At 40.5% G+C, this 19,990-nt stretch overlaps 1 protein-coding gene across 1 annotated transcript; it reads right to left on the bottom strand.

Moving 5' to 3' along the window:
- Positions 1-7,148: 7,148 nt before the first annotated feature.
- On the bottom strand, positions 7,149-19,990 carry si:dkey-103j14.5 (isoaspartyl peptidase/L-asparaginase). Its single transcript, XM_041899993.2, has 7 exons — positions 19,938-19,990; positions 19,109-19,313; positions 17,454-17,596; positions 12,625-12,788; positions 9,550-9,668; positions 9,352-9,462; positions 7,149-7,569 (listed from the first exon to the last, which is right to left on the bottom strand). Exons 2-7 carry the CDS (start codon positions 19,293-19,295, stop codon positions 7,361-7,363), a joined length of 933 nt encoding a protein of 310 aa, XP_041755927.1. The 5' UTR covers positions 19,296-19,313; positions 19,938-19,990; the 3' UTR covers positions 7,149-7,360.

Genomic DNA, 19,990 nt, shown 5'->3' on the forward strand with positions numbered 1-19,990 from the left:
ATGTTTGATTGATGTTAGAGTATCATATTTTGTAAAACAACGGATAGAACTACCTAACATATTACATACAAGAGCAGGTACTGGTCAACTAAAAAAAGAAACCCACAACTACAACAACAACACTCAAGCAGTGAAGAGCCAAAGGTTGTTGACTACTGAATATATTAAGTGAAATGTGTTGCCTTGCCAACTCCAAATCATCCAAATGGCATTGTGGTCTTGCTCATTATTTAGATTTTGCACTGCCTTCCTGAAAACAATGTAGTCTGATGTCACTGGATTGGGAGAGGATCAATTTAAACAGAGAGAACGGCAATGGCTTTGAGAGAGAACAGTCTACAGATCTGACCAAGCTAGTTGCTGTGTAGAGCAATGTCAACCAATTAGTCATAAAGAGGGCAAGACAACAATGTCCAAAAGAGGAAAACACTGCTTATCACTTATGGGCAGACATTAGCATAAAATGTGAACCCAATCCCAAACTGATGAATTTAAGAGATTTTATCTCCTTTGCATAAAGTCCTGGAGCAGAGGTGATAACATTCTGATGCATTGCTCTTATGGAATAGAAGTTCCCATTTCCTGGTGGTCATTGAGTGGAATGAGGTTTATATAGTGCTTCAGTAAGCACCTAGAATACAGTATGGATTGACATTGATAATATGTTACAGGAATAGGTATTTATAACGTGTGAAGTTTCTGCAACTGTTTTTAGTTCTTGTATTTTTGTTCAACTATGGATGAAAACTATGGATGAATAAATTCTGTTAATTTAACCTTCCAATTTAGGATGGTCTGTATGAAATGAAATAGTTACTTATGGACCATTGGTCACACACTTTGCTTCAGACATGGATTAAGCTGCCATGAGGGAAACTAAGGCTAATGATTTACCTGAGTCCTGACATGAAGGAATGACGAGTCTGGGCTCATGTGTAGGATATTTTTCCTTTCCTCACAGAGTTATTGTAATGGTCACAATTCAATCATTAGCTAGATACAGTGAGGGAAAAAAGTATTTGATCCCCTGCTGATTTTGTACGTTTGCCCACCGACAAAGAAATGATCAGTCTATAATTTTAATGGTAGGTTTATTTGAACAGTGAGAGACAATAACAACAAAAAAATCCAGAAAAATGATAGAAATTGATTTGCATTTTAATGGAGGGAAATAAGTATTTGACCCCCTCTCAATCAGAAAGATTTCTGGCTCCCAGGTGTCTTTTATACAGGTAACAAGCTGAGATTAGGAGCACACTCTTAAAGGGAGTGCTCCTACTCTTAGCTTGTTACCTGTATAAAAGACACCTGTCCACAGAAGCAATCAATCAATCAGATTCCAAACTCTCCACCATGGCCAAGACCAAAGAGCTCTCCAGGGATGTCAGGGACAAGATTGCAGACCTACACAAGGCTGGAATGGGCTACAAGACCATCGCCAAGCAGCTTGGTGAGAAGGTGACAACAGTTGGTGCGATTATTCGCAAATGGAAGAAACAAAATAACTGTCAATCTCCCTCGACCTGGGGCTCCATGCAAGATCTCACCTCGTGGAGTTGCAATGATCATGAGAACGGTGAGGAATCAGCCCAGAACTACACGGGAGGATCTTGTCAATGATCTCAAGGCAGCTGGGACCATAGTCACCAAGAAAACAATTGGTAACACACTACGCCGTGAAGGACTGAAATCCTGCAGCGCCCGCAAGGTCCACCTGCTCAAGAAAGCACATATACAGGGCCGTCTGAAGTTTGCCAATGAACATCTGAATGATTCAGAGGAGAACTGGGTGAAAGTGTTGTGGTCAGATGAGACCAAAATCGAGCTCTTTGGCATCAATTCAACTCGCCGTGTTTGGAGGAGTAGGAATGCTGCCTATGACCCCAAGAACACCATCCCCACCGTCAAACATGGAGGTGGAAACATTATGCTTTGGGGGTGTTTTTCTGCTAAGGGGACAGGACAACTTCACCGCATCAAAGGGACGATGGACGGGGCCATGTACCGTCAAATCTTGGGTGAGAACCTCCTTCCCTCAGCCAGGGCATTGAAAATGGGTCATGGATGGGTATTCCAGCATGCCAACGACCGAAAACACACGGCCAAGGCAACAAAGGAGTGGCTCAAGAAGAAGCACATTAAGGTCCTGGAGTGGCCTAGCCAGTCTCCAGACCTTAATCCCATAGAAAATCTGTGGAGGGAGCTGAAGGTTTGAGTTGCCAAACATCAGCCTCGAAACCTTAATGACTTGGAGAAGATCTGCAAAGAGGAGTGGAACAAAATCCCTCCTGAGTTGTGTGCAAACCTGGTGGCCAACTCCAAGAAACGTCTGACCTCTGTGATTGCCAACAAGGGTTTTGCCACCAAGTACAGTATAGAGACCAATACAGTGAGGGAAAAAAGTATTTGATCCCCTGCTGATTTTGTATGTTTGCCCACTGACAAAGACATGATCAGTCTATAATTTTAATGCTAGGTTTATTTGAACAGTGAGAGACAGAATAACAACAAAAAAATACAGAAAAACGCATGTCAAAAATGTTATTAATTGATTTGCATTTTAATGAGGGAAATAAGTATTTGACCCTTCTGCAAAACATGACTTTGTACTTGGTGGCAAAACCCTTGTTGGCAATCACAGAGGTCAGACATTTCTTGTAGTTGGCCACCAGGTTTGCACACATCTCAGGAGGGATTTTGTTCCACTCCTCTTTGCAGATCTTCTCCAAGTCATTAAGGTTACCAATTGTTTTCTTGGTGACTATGGTCCCAGCTGCCTTGAGATCATTGACAAGATCCTCCCGTGTAGTTCTGGGCTGATTCCTCACCGTTCTCATGATCATTGCAACTCCACGAGGTGAGATCTTGCATGGAGCACCAGGCCGAGGGAGATTGACAGTTATTTTGTGTTTCTTCCATTTGCGAATAATCGCACCAACTGTTGTCACCTTCTCACCAAGCTGCTTGGCGATGGTCTTGTAGCCCATTCCAGCCTTGTGTAGGTCTACAATCTTGTCCCTGACATCCTTGGAGAGCTCTTTGGTCTTGGCCATGGTGGAGAGTTTGTAATCTGATTGATCGATTGCTTCTGTGGACAGGTGTCTTTTATACAGGTAACAGGCTGAGATTAGGAGCACTCCCTTTAAGAGTGTGCTCCTAATCTCAACTCGTTACCTGTAGAAAAGGCACCTGGGAGCCAGAAATCTTTCTGATTGAGAGGGGGTCAAATACTTATTTCCCTCATTAAAATGCAAATCAATTTATAACATTTTTGACATGCATTTTTCTGGATTTTTTTGTTGTTATTCTGCTCTCACTGTTCAAATAAACCTACCATTAAAATTATAGACTGATCATTTCTTTGTCAGTGGGCAAACGTACAAAATCAGCAGGGGATCAAATACTTTCTTCCCTCACTGTATAAATGAAATACCAAAAGGCCCTTTGACGTTTGTTAGGTTTCTGATATATCAGTTATTAATTACTAGCATCATTGTATTGCTCAATAATTGATAAGATTGATGAGAGGATTGATGAGAGAAAGTCATTTATTTAAAATTGCTTCAATGAAGTTAGTTTTTTCCGCAGGTTGTAATTATTACAAAAACATCCATAATCCATTAAACATTTATAAATCATGACATCTACATACAAAATTAAACAAGTTTAAAACTAGTTCGCTCAAACTGACCAAGCTTTTGTCAAATATATTCTGTGATAGAATGCCTACAATTTTTGAAAACACTAAAACATATACAGTTGAAGTCGGAAGTTTACATACACCTTAGCCAAATACATTTAAACTCAGTTTTTCACAATTCCTGACATTTAATCCTAGTAAAAATTCCCTGTCTTAGGTCAGTGAGGATCACCACTTTATTTTAAGAATGTGAAATGTCAGAATAATAGTAGAGAGAATGATTTATTTCAGCTTGTATTTCTTTCATCACATTTCCAGTGGGTCAGACGTTTACATACACGCAATTAGTATTTGGTAGCATTGCCTTTAAATTGTTTAACTTGGGTCAAACGTTTCAGGTAGCCTTCCACAAGCTTCCCACAATAAGTTGGGTGAATTTTGGCCAATTCCTCCTGACAGAGCTGGTGTAACTGAGTCAGGTTTGTAGGCCTCCTTGCTCGCACACGCTCTTTCAGTTCTGCCCACAAATTTTCTATAGGATTGAGGCCAGGGCTTTGTGATGGCCACTCCAATACCTTGACTTTTGGGGGCGGCAGGTAGCTTAGTGGTTAAGAGCGTTGTGCCAGTGACCGAAAGGTCGCTGGTTCTAATCCCCGAGCCGACTAGGTGAAAAAATCTGTCGATGTGCCCTTACACAAGGCACTTAACCCTAATTGCTCCTGTAAGTCGCTCTGGATAAGAGCGTCTGCTAAATGACTAATTATTATTATTATTATTATTATTATTATTATTATTAATTATTACTTTGTTGTCCTTAAGCCATTTTGCCACAACTTTGGAAGTATGCTTGGGGTCATTGTCCCTTTGGAAGACCCATTTGTGACCAAGCTTTAACTTCCTGACTGATGTCTTGAGATGTTGCTTCAATATATCCACAAAATGTTCCTTCCTCATGATGCCATCTATTTTGTGAAGTGCACCAGTCCCTCCTGCAGCAAAGCACCCCCACAGCATGATGCTGCCATCCCCGTGCTTCACGATTGGGATGGTGTACTTCGGCTTGCAAGCACCCCCTTTTTCCTCCAAACATAACGATGGTCATTATGGCCAAACAGTCCTATTTTTGTTTCATCAGACCAGAGGACATTTCTCCAAAAAGTAAGATCTTTGTCCCCATGTGCCGTTGCAAACCGTAGTCTGTCTTTTTTATGGCGGTTTTGGAGCAGTGGCTTCTTCCTTGCTGAGCGGCCTTTCAGGTTATGTCAATATAGGACTTGTTTGACTGTGGATATACAGTGGGGCAAAAAAGTATTTAGTCAGCCACTATTTGTGCAAGTTCTCCCACTTAAAAAGATGAGAGAGGCCTGTAATTTTCATCATAGGTACACGTCAACTATGAAAGACAAATTGAGAAAAAAAAATCCAGAAAATCACATTGTAGGATTTTTTATGAATTTATTTGCAAATTATGGTGGAAAATAAGTATTTGGTCACCTACAAAGAAGCAAGATTTCTGGCTCTCACAGACCTGTAACTTCTTCTTTAAGAGGCTCCTCTGTCCTCCACTCGTTACCTGTATTAATGGCATCTGTTTGAACTTGTTATCAGTATAAAAGACACCTGTCCAAAACCTCAAACAGTCACACTCCAAACTCCACTATGGCCAAGACCAAAGAGCTGACAAAGGACACCAGAAACAAAATTGTAGACCTGCACCAGGCTGGGAAGACTGAATCTGCAATAGGTAAGCAGCTTGGTTTGAAGAAATCAACTGTGGGAGCAATTATTAGGAAATGGAAGACATACAAGACCACTGATAATCTCCCTCGATCTGGGGGCTCCACGCAAGATCTCACCCCGTAGGGTCAAAATGATCACAAGAACGGTGAGCAAAAATCCCAGAACCACACGGGGGACCTAGTGAATGACCTGCAGAGAGCTGGGACCAAAGTAACAAAGCCTACCATCAGTAACACACTACGCCGCCAGGGACTCAAATCCTGCAGTGCAAGACGTGTCCGCCTGCTTAAGCCAGTAAATGTCCAGGCCTGTCTGAAGTTTGCTAGAGTGCATTTGGATGATCCAGAAGAGGATTGGGAGAATGTCATATGGTCAGATGAAACCAAAATAGAACTTTTTGGTAAAAACTCAACTCGTCGTGTTTGGAGGACAAAGAATGCTGAGTTGCATCCAAAGAACACCATACCTACTGTGAAGTATGGGGGTGGAAACATCATGCTTTGGGGCTGTTTTTCTGCAAAGGGACCAGGACGACTGATCCGTGTAAAGGAACGAATGAATGGGACCATGTATCGTGAGATTTTGAGTGAAAACCTCCTTCCATCAGCAAGGGCATTGAAGATGAAACGTGGCTGGGTCTTTCAGCATGACAATGATCCCAAACACACCGCCCGGGCAATGAAGGAGTGGCTTCGTAAGAAGCATTTCAAGGTCCTGGAGTGGCCTAGCCAGTCTCCTGATCTCAACCCCATAGAAAATCTTTGGAGGGAGTTGAAAGTCTGTGTTGCCCAGCGACAGCCCCAAAACATCACTGCTCTAGAGGAGATCTGCATGGAGGAATGGGCCAAAATACCAGCAACAGTGTGTGAAAACCTTGGAAGACTTACAGAAAACGTTTGACCTGTGTCATTGCCAACAAAGGCTATATAACAAAGTATTGAGAAACTTTTGTTATTGACCAAATACTTATTTTCCACCATAATTTGCAAATAAATTCATTAAAAATCCTACAATGTGATTTTCTGGATTTTCTTTTCTCATTTTGTCTGTCATAGTTGATGTGTACCTATGATGAAAATTACAGGCCTCTCTCATCTTTTTAAGTGGGAGAACTTGCACAATTGGTGGCTGACTAAATACTTTTTTTCCCCACTGTAGATACTTTTGTACCTGTTTCCTCCAGCATCTTCACAAGGTCCTTTGCTGTTGTTCTGGGATTGATTTGAACTTTTCGCACCAAAGTACATTCATCTCTAGGAGACAGAACACGTCTCCTTCCTGAGCGGTATGACAGCTGCGTGGTCCCATGGTGTTGCATACTACTGTTTGTACAGATGAATGTGGTATCTTCAGGTGTTTGGAAATTGCTCCCAAGGATGAACCAGACTTATGGAGGTCTACAATATTTTTTCTGAGGTCTTGGCTGATTTCTTTTGATTTTCCCATGATGTCGAGCAAAGAGGCACTGAGTTTGAAGGTAGGCCTTGAAATACATCCACAGGTACACCTCCAATTGACTCAAATGATGTCAATTAGCCTATCAGAAGCTTCTAAAGCCATGACATCATTTTCTGGAATTTTCCAAGCTGTTTAAAGGCACAGTCAACTTAGGGTATGTAAACTTCTGACCCACTGGAATTGTGATACAGTGAATTATAAGTGAAATAATCTGTCTGTAAACAATTGTTGGAAAAATGACTTGTGTCATGCTCAAAGTAGATGTCCTAACCGACTTGCCAAAACTATAGTTTGTTAACAAGAAATGTGTGGAGTGGTTGAAAAACGAGTTTTAATGACTCCAACCTAAGTGTATGTAAACTTCCGACTTCAACTGTAGATTTCTCCCAGTCCTTTAAATTCTCTTGCCAACAAAATTACAGTAAGTAGGCTCCATTTGTCAATTTGACACTGTGTTCCGCAATAACACTTTATTTAAACTCTATGTATCCCCCCTCCCCCAACAAATTATAGATTAAGCTGTTATTGTGTTAGTGTTTCCTTGAACTCTTCCTTTGGGTTCAAACCATACCACAGAACCTCTCTCTCCACTGCTGCCCAGGCCATTCGCTCTGTGGTGAACTTGGCTGCCCACTCCCCTGTCCGGGAAACTACTATGGCTCCTCCTCCTCCCTGTACCCGATCACCCATGTAGCGTAGAGAGACCTCTATAGCCTCAGGTGCACCTTTACCTATTTAAAGAGGAAACAAAGTGAGGTTTGGTCACACATGCATACAAATTTCATTCTTACTGTAGGGACCTAACAAAACCATATGCCATTGCAGGCCCATATTGCATACCATTGCGGGCCTAGTCAGATTTAACATTCACATTAATTGAAATGAAACATAAGCCAGCCTGACACTATTGTCAAAACACATTGTTATTGAAGTTCAAAACAAGCTACTGCACTGATAATAAAGGTGCGAGGTCATTTGTCTGTGGGGGGAAATCATTTTAGGAGCTAGGCTACTTCTAAAGCAACCATGAAAACATTTTCTAATTCAAACGCTAAAGAAAGGAACGGCACAGTAGCTGTGGGCAGTGCAGCCATTTGACGAAGCAGAAGAAACCTCTCACAAAGACAGAGCAGAAAGATCAGCCATTCTTCCCATTTCCCCGTGTCATTACCAGAGGACAATGTAACCAACACTGGCCCCGCTGACCCTTATACAGACGTTGCCTCATTATCAGCCCACTGCAGCCCAACTCTGCTCAGTCATCTCTTTCTACCGCTTGCCAATTAAAAATGATTGGCAATGGCAATGTCAAAACTTCACAATGTTTGCATTAATTTGGCATGGTCACGCATAAGCTGATGTTTGTGTAAACGTGCAACTCCCTGTGAGCAAAAAAAAGAAGATCCTATGTAATGTTACTGTGGCTATGCACAACAACCAGTGTTGTTAAGGAAAGAATGAGCACTGCTTGAAAACAATCAAACATCATGGAGAATAGATTTGGAGTGTACTTGGATTCACCTCCTTTCTCTGTGTCAGAGGTTCCATTGCTACATACCAAAATTGGTATAAAAGGATGTGAAAATGGAGAATGTGAAAAAGGGGGATGTGAAAAAGCAGCATAGTCACTTGCAGGATGCAGTATGCAGGATCCAATCCAGATGGGACTCTGCTGTCCTGATTACAATTCTAAGAGGGTCTCAGCCGTGTGAGCCGATAGGCTGTTATTATTCACTTTTAGCATAGATTGGATACTGTTAATCTATTTGAGAGTTTTTATCTTCAATCTTAGAGCTCTGTCAGGTAGAAGTAGGAACCATACATACAATGATACATCAATTTGTCTCTTGTATCGGTAGATGATCTAATTGTTCTAAAGTTTCCCAGAGCCTCCGAACATTCTGTTCCTCCAAGAGGAGCTGCTAATTAGATATTTAAATGACAAAATTGCTTTAATTAATGGAAGCTATTACAGAGAGGAGAATGTAACCCAGCTTCATTAACTATTAATTTAACTATTCCTATTGTATCATGTCTGTAATTGACAGTCTATTAGTTTCAAACGCCTCTCTATATCAAATCTGACACTCAACTGTGTTTGCATCTGAGTTTTTGGTTATAGAATAATTCGATTTCCTAATGCAAAGACCTGGCACATCCACCATGACTTACTGTCTGGCCAGGGGAAGACAACCAGATTGTCTGACACTTTGCTAATTAAATTGCCAAAAGTTAACTGGGCCAATTATGTGGGTGGGAAATATTTTGGCTCATAATCGATCTGATCCACCAGGCCATTCATTAACCAGACCCAACAATTAAGAGGTTGATCCAGACTCAGGATTATCCTTATTAGCAATCAAAACAATCATCAATATGGGCAATTTATCAAATGCCTACATTCACATATCAAATTGTAGATAAAGTCCATTCAATAATAAGATAACTGTGACTATGATACCCATGTGACTTTGTGAATTATTACAAAGTGATTCCGATTAGGCTTACATTACCTTGCTCTACGTGGAAGAGGATGAGTCTGGCCAGGGTGACTTTCAGGATGGACTCTCCATGGCCAGTACAGGATACTGCACCACTCAGGTTGTCCGCATACCCACCAGACCCTTATTACCAGAGACAAGAGAAGGACAAATAAAACTTCAATCAACATACATAAACTGTTCAGGATAGGTTAATACACAGCTACTTACCTATGATTGGAGAATCTCCTACTCTGGCCACCATTTTGTTTCTTATTCCTCCAGTGGAAGTTGCACATGCAACATTACCAGAACAGTCTCTAGCAACAGCTCCAACAGTATCGTGGCCCCTACATGGAGAAAGAGCTACAGTATATTCTGCAGGTGATAACAGAGCACATGGTATAAAGCTATTTGTAGAAACTCTCCAAAGAAATCAGTGAATCTATCAAAACAAAGAAACAATAGGGTTGACATTGTGGTCAATTTAGTTTGCACCTCAATTTCTCCAAACCTCACAATGTCCTTTCACAAAATGAGAAAGAACATTGATGGTTCTGTACACGCAGAGGGAACAGCAATAGTTTGTTTTTTCCTACAAATGTGCGGTGCAATTTCAGTTTTGACAAGAAAAATGCTTGCTGTGAACAGAGTGAGTATTTCCATAAATACTTATTTCGAAAAACTGCCCTTCAGAAAGCCTTCCTGCATATGTTCCTATCATCTGCCTGTATACAATGACAGGGAAGAGATATACATTCAACCTGGTTCTGTATCTTGCCTACTGTATATATTCGTGCTGCATATCCAGAAATATACTGGAATACATTAAGATGATTTCTGGGGAATAAATGTTGAAACGCTTGTTGATAAACACATTTTGTGACAACAATGATACAACTAAGTATCCAAAACAACTGTAAAAATCACACACGAGTAGACGACTGACCTTGACTTGACAATCTATTTTTTCTTTTATTGCAAGGTGCATAAATGAATACCATGTTTCCTGTGTAGCTTCAACGTGTTGTTCGTTCATGCACCTTGAAATTAAAAATAACAACTAGATTGAAGTCAAAGTCGTCGTCTACTAGTGTTCGGTTTTTACACTTGTTTTGGATACTAGTTCCTGGCAAAATCAACACCTTGAACTAGATACAATACTTCAGGGTTTTCTCTTTCTTTGTTTCAATGAAACAAAAATACTTAAGACAGACAGCATTGTATGTAAGACATTGCAGGTGTATGGGAAAGCGATATAGGTCAAGGGCAAAACAAATAACATCCAAACTAATGTTTCAGCAAGTGAAGTGGGTTACCACCATTTTAAAAGGAACATTTGTGAGGACCAGTTAGGGAGAATTCCTGATGGCAGACATCAATCAAATTTGACAGGTGTCTGATTGCGCCATTAAATCACTGCTGATGGATAGATCTGGCTCATGGATTCAGGTGAAAACAAAATCTCAGAAAGTGTTTGATGGTGGACTCTATTCTCAAACTCCTGTAACTGAAGAGCAGTTATATGTAAATCTTTAAATATATATAAACAATCTAATGGAGCATGCTTTTTAATCTCCACCAAGCCATTATTCTGGTAGTATTTTAGGAGATATAAAACTTGAATAATCTAAGACATGTAATGTCTCGTGACCTCAGTGAAAAGTGTAACAAAGTCAAATCTGATCCTCAGGGGCCATATAGCCAGCTGAGGTCTAAATGTTACTAATACAATTTCCCTGTGGGCCCTGAAAGCCACAGCTAATTACCATTGTAGTTGAATACAGCCGTGGCGCATACGTATGGCCTTGCCGACTTCTGTCAGCAGCACACACCTAGCTGTGTGCTGTCATTTCCACTCTACTGATGTTATATATTGACCAGGGTCAATTCGACTGGGCAAAGGGTCTCGGCATAATCGCCTTAAATGAAGTCAGAGAGTAAATGAGTTCCAAGGGCTCTGTATTAAAACACATGGAGTGCCAATGCCTTGGACTTGAACACCAGGACACCATTAATAAGGAAGCAGAGGTTGAGGCAGAGAGAGCGAGAAAAGGCTGTAGCTCAGCCAACTGTCACTTAGCACTTCCAGACAGCACGCTATTTTTTCTACTTCTTCCCACTGGGCTTGGGGTTGTTGGAGTTAAGGCGTCCACATGCTTCCCATCCGAAACAGTACAAGTGTGTATTATTATGAATGTGTGAATTGGAAATGTGTTTTTTGCATATCCCAACTCCGCCTGAGACCCCCTCGGAGAGCGGGGTCACGGCAAACCCCAGGCTATGTGTCTCCAGCCTCTCAACACACTCACAATTTCCCAATAGAGTCTAGTGCTTCTACCACGTCATGCTGCTCAGAAATTGCTGGGCTGCCAGAGTTACTCTACAGATAACTACAGACCTTGAGAAATGGTGAGAATGGGAACATTTGTGAGGTAGTGAGTGTCTGACCAGACAATTCTAACATCAAACTTTCCAGCTAGCCTTTTTGTCATCTCCTTTGGGGAGATGAGAAGGCTTTGACAGGGATGTGTTGAAGGTGTATTCTTATCCTACTAATCAGACACATTTACACACTCACACACACCACAGAAAACATTGCACAATCACTTTATCTAACTTTGTCCGTTTTGAATGTATTAATATCTCGGCTTTCTACTTGCAGACTAGCTTAAGGCCATTACGTTCCCAGCTTCATCTTTCTTTCCCTCGCTCTGTTCTATCTCTCACACACTAAAAAGCTTATCATTTTCAACAGTCAATGGGGTTGTTCAACAATGACACCACTTTGCAGTGTTACTGAGTTTCTTAGCTCTGACATGTCACTCAATGGGAAGGAAGGCTGGGAATGGAAGTCTTCTCCAGAATTACCACACCGTAACTGTCAAATCATCTATCACACAGCCTGCCGCTGCTTCTCTCACATTCAGCCTGCCTCACAGATTGCTTCCCCTACTGTGTCAACTTGTCTCGTTCCTTGGCAGTGTGCAACGATGGACCAGCTGTCTCTATAGTGGGAGAATTCATTTCATAGGATTTCTGGGTGGTTGCTGCACATTTCTTCAGCGCTCAGCTGCATGGCAGGCATAATGCCTCAGTGATGTCGTTTTGATTTACTGAAGTTACTTTGTCGTCTTCAGGAGGATGAAAAGCCTATTTAACATACTGTAATGTGAATATAATTCATCAGAAAGGGAGGTTATAATTTAGTCTGGCTTTATGGTATTTCTTAGGTTGGTGTTACAGAATAGTTGCAAACTATATGTCCAAGCCAAGGTATAACAAATGAATGGAGATTCTTCTTACCATTGAGAGTTGAAGAGCTCCTTCACTCCAACAGCATACTTCTTAGCCTTCTCCCACTCTTTTCTCTCACATTCTGTCACCAGGGCGTCTGTAGGGACTGTAGGTATGCCAACACTTTCAGCAAACATGTTTGCACCTCTGTCTGTCAACATGATGTGGTCGGTCTGAGTGCATCCCCATGGCAGCAAGCATAGGGGATAAGATAGAAAAACAGAAAATAAAAATGTCTGCAGTTGAGGTTTGTTTTTTGAACATTAGACTGTAATAATGTTACATGTGTTACCAGGATTGAATTGTGTGCGAAGAAATGAAAATAAAATTGTAATAATCTGAATGGGAATTTTTTCCCCTCTTCTGAAGGAATTAGTAATCCCAGGCACTATACAGTATAGCAGTGAGTTGCCTCAGACACATCCTGTCATCCATTATGCTAAATCAACATTCCCTCAGAGCAAATCTATTAGCCCCTGGTTATGTAGCATCACGGCCCATTTAAACCTATCAGCAAGCCTGGCTCACAAGACTGGCAGGTAACCTTGACCTGCCTGTTATGTGCCGTAACACTATCCATAACATCTGAGCCACATCTGATCTTAAATCCATACCTGTTGTGTGAATGCCATGAGTCTGACACCTTCCCCTGTTACAAAACCGCAATCGGCCTTCATTCATCCAAAGTGCAATTCCATCTCTTTCAATCTAATATTTATCAGCCCTTCTCTTGGTATTTCCATGTATATAGCTGACATGAGATTTCTATGGACAACAAGGAGGAAAGCGATACAGCCCATTTCTTTGTGATAATGCGGAGGAGGATGTTGATACACTTTTATGGGGGGATGGAATTGGTTGTAATCATGATACTATCTTTAGCCAGGAAATTAGGGATATCTTTCTTCAGTGTTTAGCCACTTGCTGCACCTACCAAATTAGTGTGATTTACTCTTTACATTGTATTGCAACTATGAAAAGAAGTGCATGTTTCTAGAGCCACACTTGTAACCAAGGAGACCAAAGCTGTGCTGTTATCACCCTATTTCTTCCTTCATTGCTCTCCTTTTTCTCTCACTACCACTGTTTTCATTTCCGGCAATGGAGGGAATGTGAATCTCACACGTTTCTAGAGAGCAACTAAAACTGCAAAAGTTTTACTAAGCTGATACATACAGGTAACTGACAAAATAATAGAAACACCTGAGTAAATGAGGGATACAAAGTATTTTGAAAGCAGGTGCTTTCACACAGGTGTGGTTCCTGGGTTAATTAAGCAATTAACATCCCATCATGCTTAGGGTCATGTATAAACATGCTGGGCAGGCCATTATTTTGGCTACCATGGCTATGCCCCCATAGGAGGACAATGCCCCTATCCACAGGGCAAAATCAGGTCACTGAATGGTTTGATGAGCATGAAAATGATGTAAACTATATGCCATGGCCGTCTCAGTCACCAGAGCTCAACCCAATTGAACACATATGGGAGATTCTGGAGCGGCGCCCGAGACAGCGTTTTCCCACCACCATCAACAAAACACAAAATTATGGAATATCTCGTGGAAGAATGGTGTCGCATCCTTCCAATAGAGAGACACTTGTAGAATCTATGTCAAGGTGCATTGAAGCTGTTCTGGCCCAACGCCCTATTAAGACACATTATGTTGGTGTTTCCTTAATTTTGGCAGTTACCTGTACATTCTCAACTGTTGTAAATGGAGAACAGTCTTAATGCTCTTCTTTATCCTGTGTGTAATGTGTAATGTAATGGGAGACAGGAGAACACCATTAGTCCTATTGAGAAATGTTTAAATATTAAAATGGTTATTCATGTAATTTTTCTCTGTCAGGCCGGGTGCACTCTAGATAACAGGAAGGAACACCAAGCTGTTAAACAGATCTGCTAGTGAATACAGAGCAGATCAGAGCAGGACCATGGTCTTTCAGGGTGGTGACAGGTACCCAAGATCATCCATTCTCCCAGACATTTGGCCACTGTGTCTTTTGTGTTCCCTGAGTGACAAGGTGAAGCTTCACCATGTTTTTTTAGGTTCCATGATGCAAGACTTGTTAGTATCTAATCTTTAATCGGTAGGGTAATGCAGGAGAAAACCAGCACACGTTGAGAATATAAATCCATCCTGAAAAAGGAGTAAACTAGGATGGTTGGAATCTCACCGGTATAAACACATAGTACTTTGAATTGTCAGGCTAGGTAATAATGCACTGATTTGTTGGGTAAAAATAGGAGACAAAAAGCCTATTATTTTTGTCTGGTCTTGCCTAACTTCAGGGACTCCGAAGATTGTATTCTTTACAGTGGCTATTCTGAAAACATAATTGTAGCAATATCGCTGTGTGGTTATGTTTCAAAGAGTCTAGAAGGGGAGTAATGACTTCAAATGTGTATCTCCGCTGCAACTGAGCAGACTTCACTAGAGAAAATTAGAAGAATCTGTATCCCAAACAATTAATTATAAACCCTGTCAGTTATTTTGATGGAAGGTGTCAGGCAAATTAATAAATCATGGAAGATGTTATGTTAATACGATGTGCTGTCAGTCTTTTGTAACAGGCCTTCATCTTAGTCGTGTTGCCCATCCATTGTCAGATAGCATCTGGAGTGAGGTATTAGTTGACAGCATTACAAGATTACCAAGTAGCCAAGTGAGTACAAAGATGCCTCCCACCCTACACATTCTACCTGTTAATAACCTCCTAGCTGTTAGACTAAATTGTTCTGTTCATTCTGTTCTGTGAAATCTGAAACTTCTCATCACTTTCAGTGCTACATCACATAATAGATCTGCATTTTTCAATGAGCTAGTCCTTAATGTCCCTTGTGAGTAAATTATATAATCAAACTATAATTCTCATCACCTGAAAGGATCGAGATTAAAATCAATCAAAAACCCGCCTTAATTAGATTTTCCTTTGATTCCTGCTAAAAGGAAATGTTCAAGCTTTCAAGGATGGCAATAACTATGTGTAGAGAAGTCAATACGTTTCCACTCTTAGACTAGAGCCGAGATAAAAACAGCTTTCCGTATACAGTAGATTCTGTATAGCCCCCCTATAGCTATCTTTATCATTGCATTAAAACCAAATTCAAGTTATAATTTTCATTTACTTTACTTTTATAGCAAAGTACTCAATTGAATTGCAACCGTAAAACAGGAGAGCTAACAGAAAATGGTATTCACACTCAAAATTGTATCACTGACAACCATATCAGTTCTATCCAAATTCATAAATGTAATGTAATGGTTTTTCACCTTTCAATAAGCTGTTTTATCATGTGATGTATCAATTATTCACAACGTCTAGCTCTGGTAAATCTGTGTGCCTGATCAATGTGATTCATCTACACACCTTTGCAAACATTTTCAGAAAATAATAGCCTGGCATTATAGCTCTTCATATGTTATACATGTTCTGACCTGACACTTTGCACTTTCAGCAGCTCAGAGGAGTGAAGTGCTATATTTGGTTAGCGGAATAAAAGCCCTTTATTACTGAGTGGAAAAGCAGCACAAAAGGTAGTAAAAGGGTGACACAAACAAAGGTGGGATGTTTCTAAAGACGGTTAATTAACCTGGCAACTAGTGCTGAGCGATTTAACAGAAATGTCGGTTATTTTTTGTTTTTTAAACAACAAATTGGCCAACATTGGTTCAATTATTTGAATTCCACTTCGTTTGGGGTTTTTCTGTGAGCTCAATGAGCACATTGTTCAGTTTCTGTAGAGATAAATCATTTCAAGGCCAAACTGTGCGATGTAGTAGGGAACTGTAGTTTCCAACAGGCCAATATTCTACATAGTTTAGCGCAGAAAACTTGGTTATTAACTACATCTACGTCTACGTCATTTAGCAGACGCTCTTATCCAGAGCGACGTACATGAGCAATTAGGGTTAAGTGCCTTGCTTAAGGGCACATCGACAGATTTTTTCACCTAGTCGGCTCGGGGATTAGAACCAGCGACCTTTCGGTTACTGGCACAACGCTCTTACCCACTAAGCTACCTGCCGCCCTACAATGACCATAATCCATTGCGCGCCTACTTGTCCGGTCTGTGTGTTTCTTTTACGCCTGCAACATTAGGTTAGTGTGGGCAGACAAGGAGAATGAGAGAAAATACAAAATAATGCGTGATGAAGAGGGATGAGAGAAGTTGCTTCACGAGGAATCGTTACCTGAAAATATATGATCTAAGTGATTGATAGTTGGTATTCAGCAGTTATAAAAGTATGCCTTATTTACTTTGAGGAACTCCTAAAATAGTGATTTTGTCAGACAGTATAGGCAGCAGCTCTATAGAGATGAGATGATGACTTGGAATGAATTAATAGTAATCAAATAAAACAAATGTAATATACACAACAACTGAAATATTTTATTAAAGTAAAGTAATGTGAATAACTGATGGTTAATAAGTGATAAGCAGTCATGGGCAGTCACTACCATTATGTGACTTTTATTAATTGTTTTATTCTGTGTACAGCATTCAACACACATAATAGTGCATTTAATGTTTAAAAAAAATCAAAAACTGTGATTATTTTTTTAATAATCGAACCGAATCCAAACCGACCGAAAAAAGCACTAATCGCTCAGCACTACTGGCAACAGGAAAACGGAAGGGAACAAAATCCCCCATTTCAAAGTATTCTTCCAAACAAACAAAAAAGGATGATTGACCAAGGCTCCAGCCAGATCAATGCTGTACTTAGTGTTCCTTCTCTTCTAGGAGACTTAACTCGCATGCATTGTTTAGCTAAGATGAGAGAAAAGAAAGAGGAAATAAGAAAAGCTTGGACAAAGAGAAAGATAACCTTTTCCATCACGGCACGTGCCAGTGACACAGGGTTGGCGATGTTCTTCACTGAAGACACAGCTCCAGCAGCTAGGGTCCTTCCATCCATAATGATGGAGTCCAGCTCCACTTCTCCATTAGTATTCAGTACTGCTCCATGACCTGAAATGAAATGGTGGGTCACATTCATCAGGGGTCAGGCTCTCTCAGACCATGACTAAAGGAAAGAGTTGGTCAAGAGCTTGTCATGCAACCCCAAAATAAATAGTATTTTTTTTGCCATTTCTTACTTCAGCCAAATTGGAAATCTATTGATATTTGTGGCAGCGTGGTTGCATATTTTGAAACACTTTCTTCTTCTTAACAGTGTGTTGATAAAAAAGTTGATCAATGTCAATGGAGTACAATGAGCTGCCTATTGCTTTGTAATAACACAATATCAGGTCTCTTCACCACACCCAGAGGTAATTCAAACTTGCAGTCTTTTCCCCCAAAGTGAGATTGCATTAGTCGTCTATTGATTAGACCTTGCTCCTGAGTGCCGACTGCTTCAGTGTATACAATTATCCTGTGACAAAGTGCTGATTTAGCTCCAATGCCTTAAAGAGGATCTGGCATTTCACCTAATGTGGCAGTTAGCCATCACAAACTAGATGAGTCCTGATAAGCTGAGTGTGTTAATGAAGTGTCTTGTTTTTCTCCATATGGTTTGGTGTAATCCAATGATTGCTCCAAACCGTTCAATGCCATTAGACTGATCGTTAAGTAGACTCCTTACGCCTTGATCACACCGATAGCATCATCGCGCAAAATAGTACGCAGCATCATCTGGATATGTGTGCAACAAAAGTTCAACATTCACTTTATGCTACCATTTCTGTCAAGCCGTCTACACATACAGTTTGACGCCTACGTTCGATAAATCCAATGTATGCACCACACAGAACACACTGCAACTGTCTCTGCAACGCAATGCTGCAAGGCAAACGCAGTGTTCCATTGGAAATGAATGTACTTCTGATGTACCAAAATGCAACGACGTTGTCGGAGTGATCGAGGCGTCATAAGTACAAAAGGAAATACAATGGAACGTGAAAGAGTAGAGGACGTGTGTTACATGGCACTTATCACATGTCATGATGCCCTTCTGATATGAATACTACCCTATTCTACCATTGGAAACTACATCAGAAAATGACATGGAAAAATATTCAGGCCCTCTGTGAAAAATGCTTAAGATTAAAAGTTTAAATAGGGTCAGTGGGTAAAGTGTTTTAAATGTGGCACTTGCTGAAATCAAAGAGATGCAGAACTTAATTGAATTTAAAATTCATGAGCCTAGAGCAGCTCTCTAACTAAAATGCATCTGAATATGAAACCAGAGAGAATGTACTATCACAAATGGAGTTTGCAAGCAACATATTAGAATTGAAGCCTAAAATAAACGATTATGTTGAACCAATGGACCAAAACAAAATGTTAACTCATTTTGATCTCTGCAAAAATATGAAAATATCTACGATATGTTTCAATAGAGAACTATCACCATTGGAGATACAATTTCATCTCCAAGATGCAGGGCCCAACCAGTCGCCATACCAGCAGCGCAGAGAGATCTGCCTGGAGAATAACTGGGTGAGCTCTGAGTCTGAGAGGTGATTGTACAAAATGTACCTGCATCAAATGTTGGGTTATCTTCTAAGGCCCTAACAGCCAGCTCAACAGCATCCAATGCACTGCCTCCTCTCTTCATAGCCAGAAAGCCTGCAGTAGCCGCAGACTTCACCCCGTCCACAGATGCCTTAGCCATATCATCAGGGATGGCCCATGCACCGCCATGCACAACTATTACTGGCTTCATCGTCAGGTCTCACAAAGCCTACAAAAACAAATTACATTGAAAAAACTGTCAGAAGAATGTCCCGAGTAAACGGATTAATAAATAATGTATATGTATTTTCACCTACAGTATAGGCTACTGTAATTTTACATATTTCTGCTCCAAGTTGTGCTTGTCTATTCTCTGATTACTATATGGTACATTACTAGGTTTATCTATACATCCTATGGCTATTTACAGGCGCACATCCTTTAGGTTTAGACTGCCCCTATAATATTTCCATCATATATTGTTATATTGCCTACTGTCTTCACAATGAAACTCACATTCACATTTAATCAGTTTGCAGGCACCTTTCAACAAATTAGTGCACAGGCCTATTTGTAGCTTAAGTTTCACTTTCACAAGAGAGCAATATGCCTATTAGGCAAGCTGTCAAATTGTTTTTCCCCAAGCAGGAACATGTGATCAAGTAGTTTAGGCAAAACAACAACCGGCGCTACAGGAGATTATCTCAATTCAATCAACGCATATTTATGAGAGTTGTTCAAACTTCTCTCAGTTGTCTACTTTATATGACATGATTTTCAATACAATACAATTTCGTTTAACAATTATTACACACAGAAGCAGGAAAAACTCGGGAAGTAACCTAGTACTCACTTCAATGACTCTGGAAGGAAACCTTTTCAATCAGAGGTCTACCGCGCATTTTC

The sequence above is a fragment of the Coregonus clupeaformis genome, chromosome 1 (assembly GCF_020615455.1).
Source record: "Coregonus clupeaformis isolate EN_2021a chromosome 1, ASM2061545v1, whole genome shotgun sequence".
Lineage (NCBI taxonomy): Eukaryota > Metazoa > Chordata > Actinopteri > Salmoniformes > Salmonidae > Coregonus > Coregonus clupeaformis.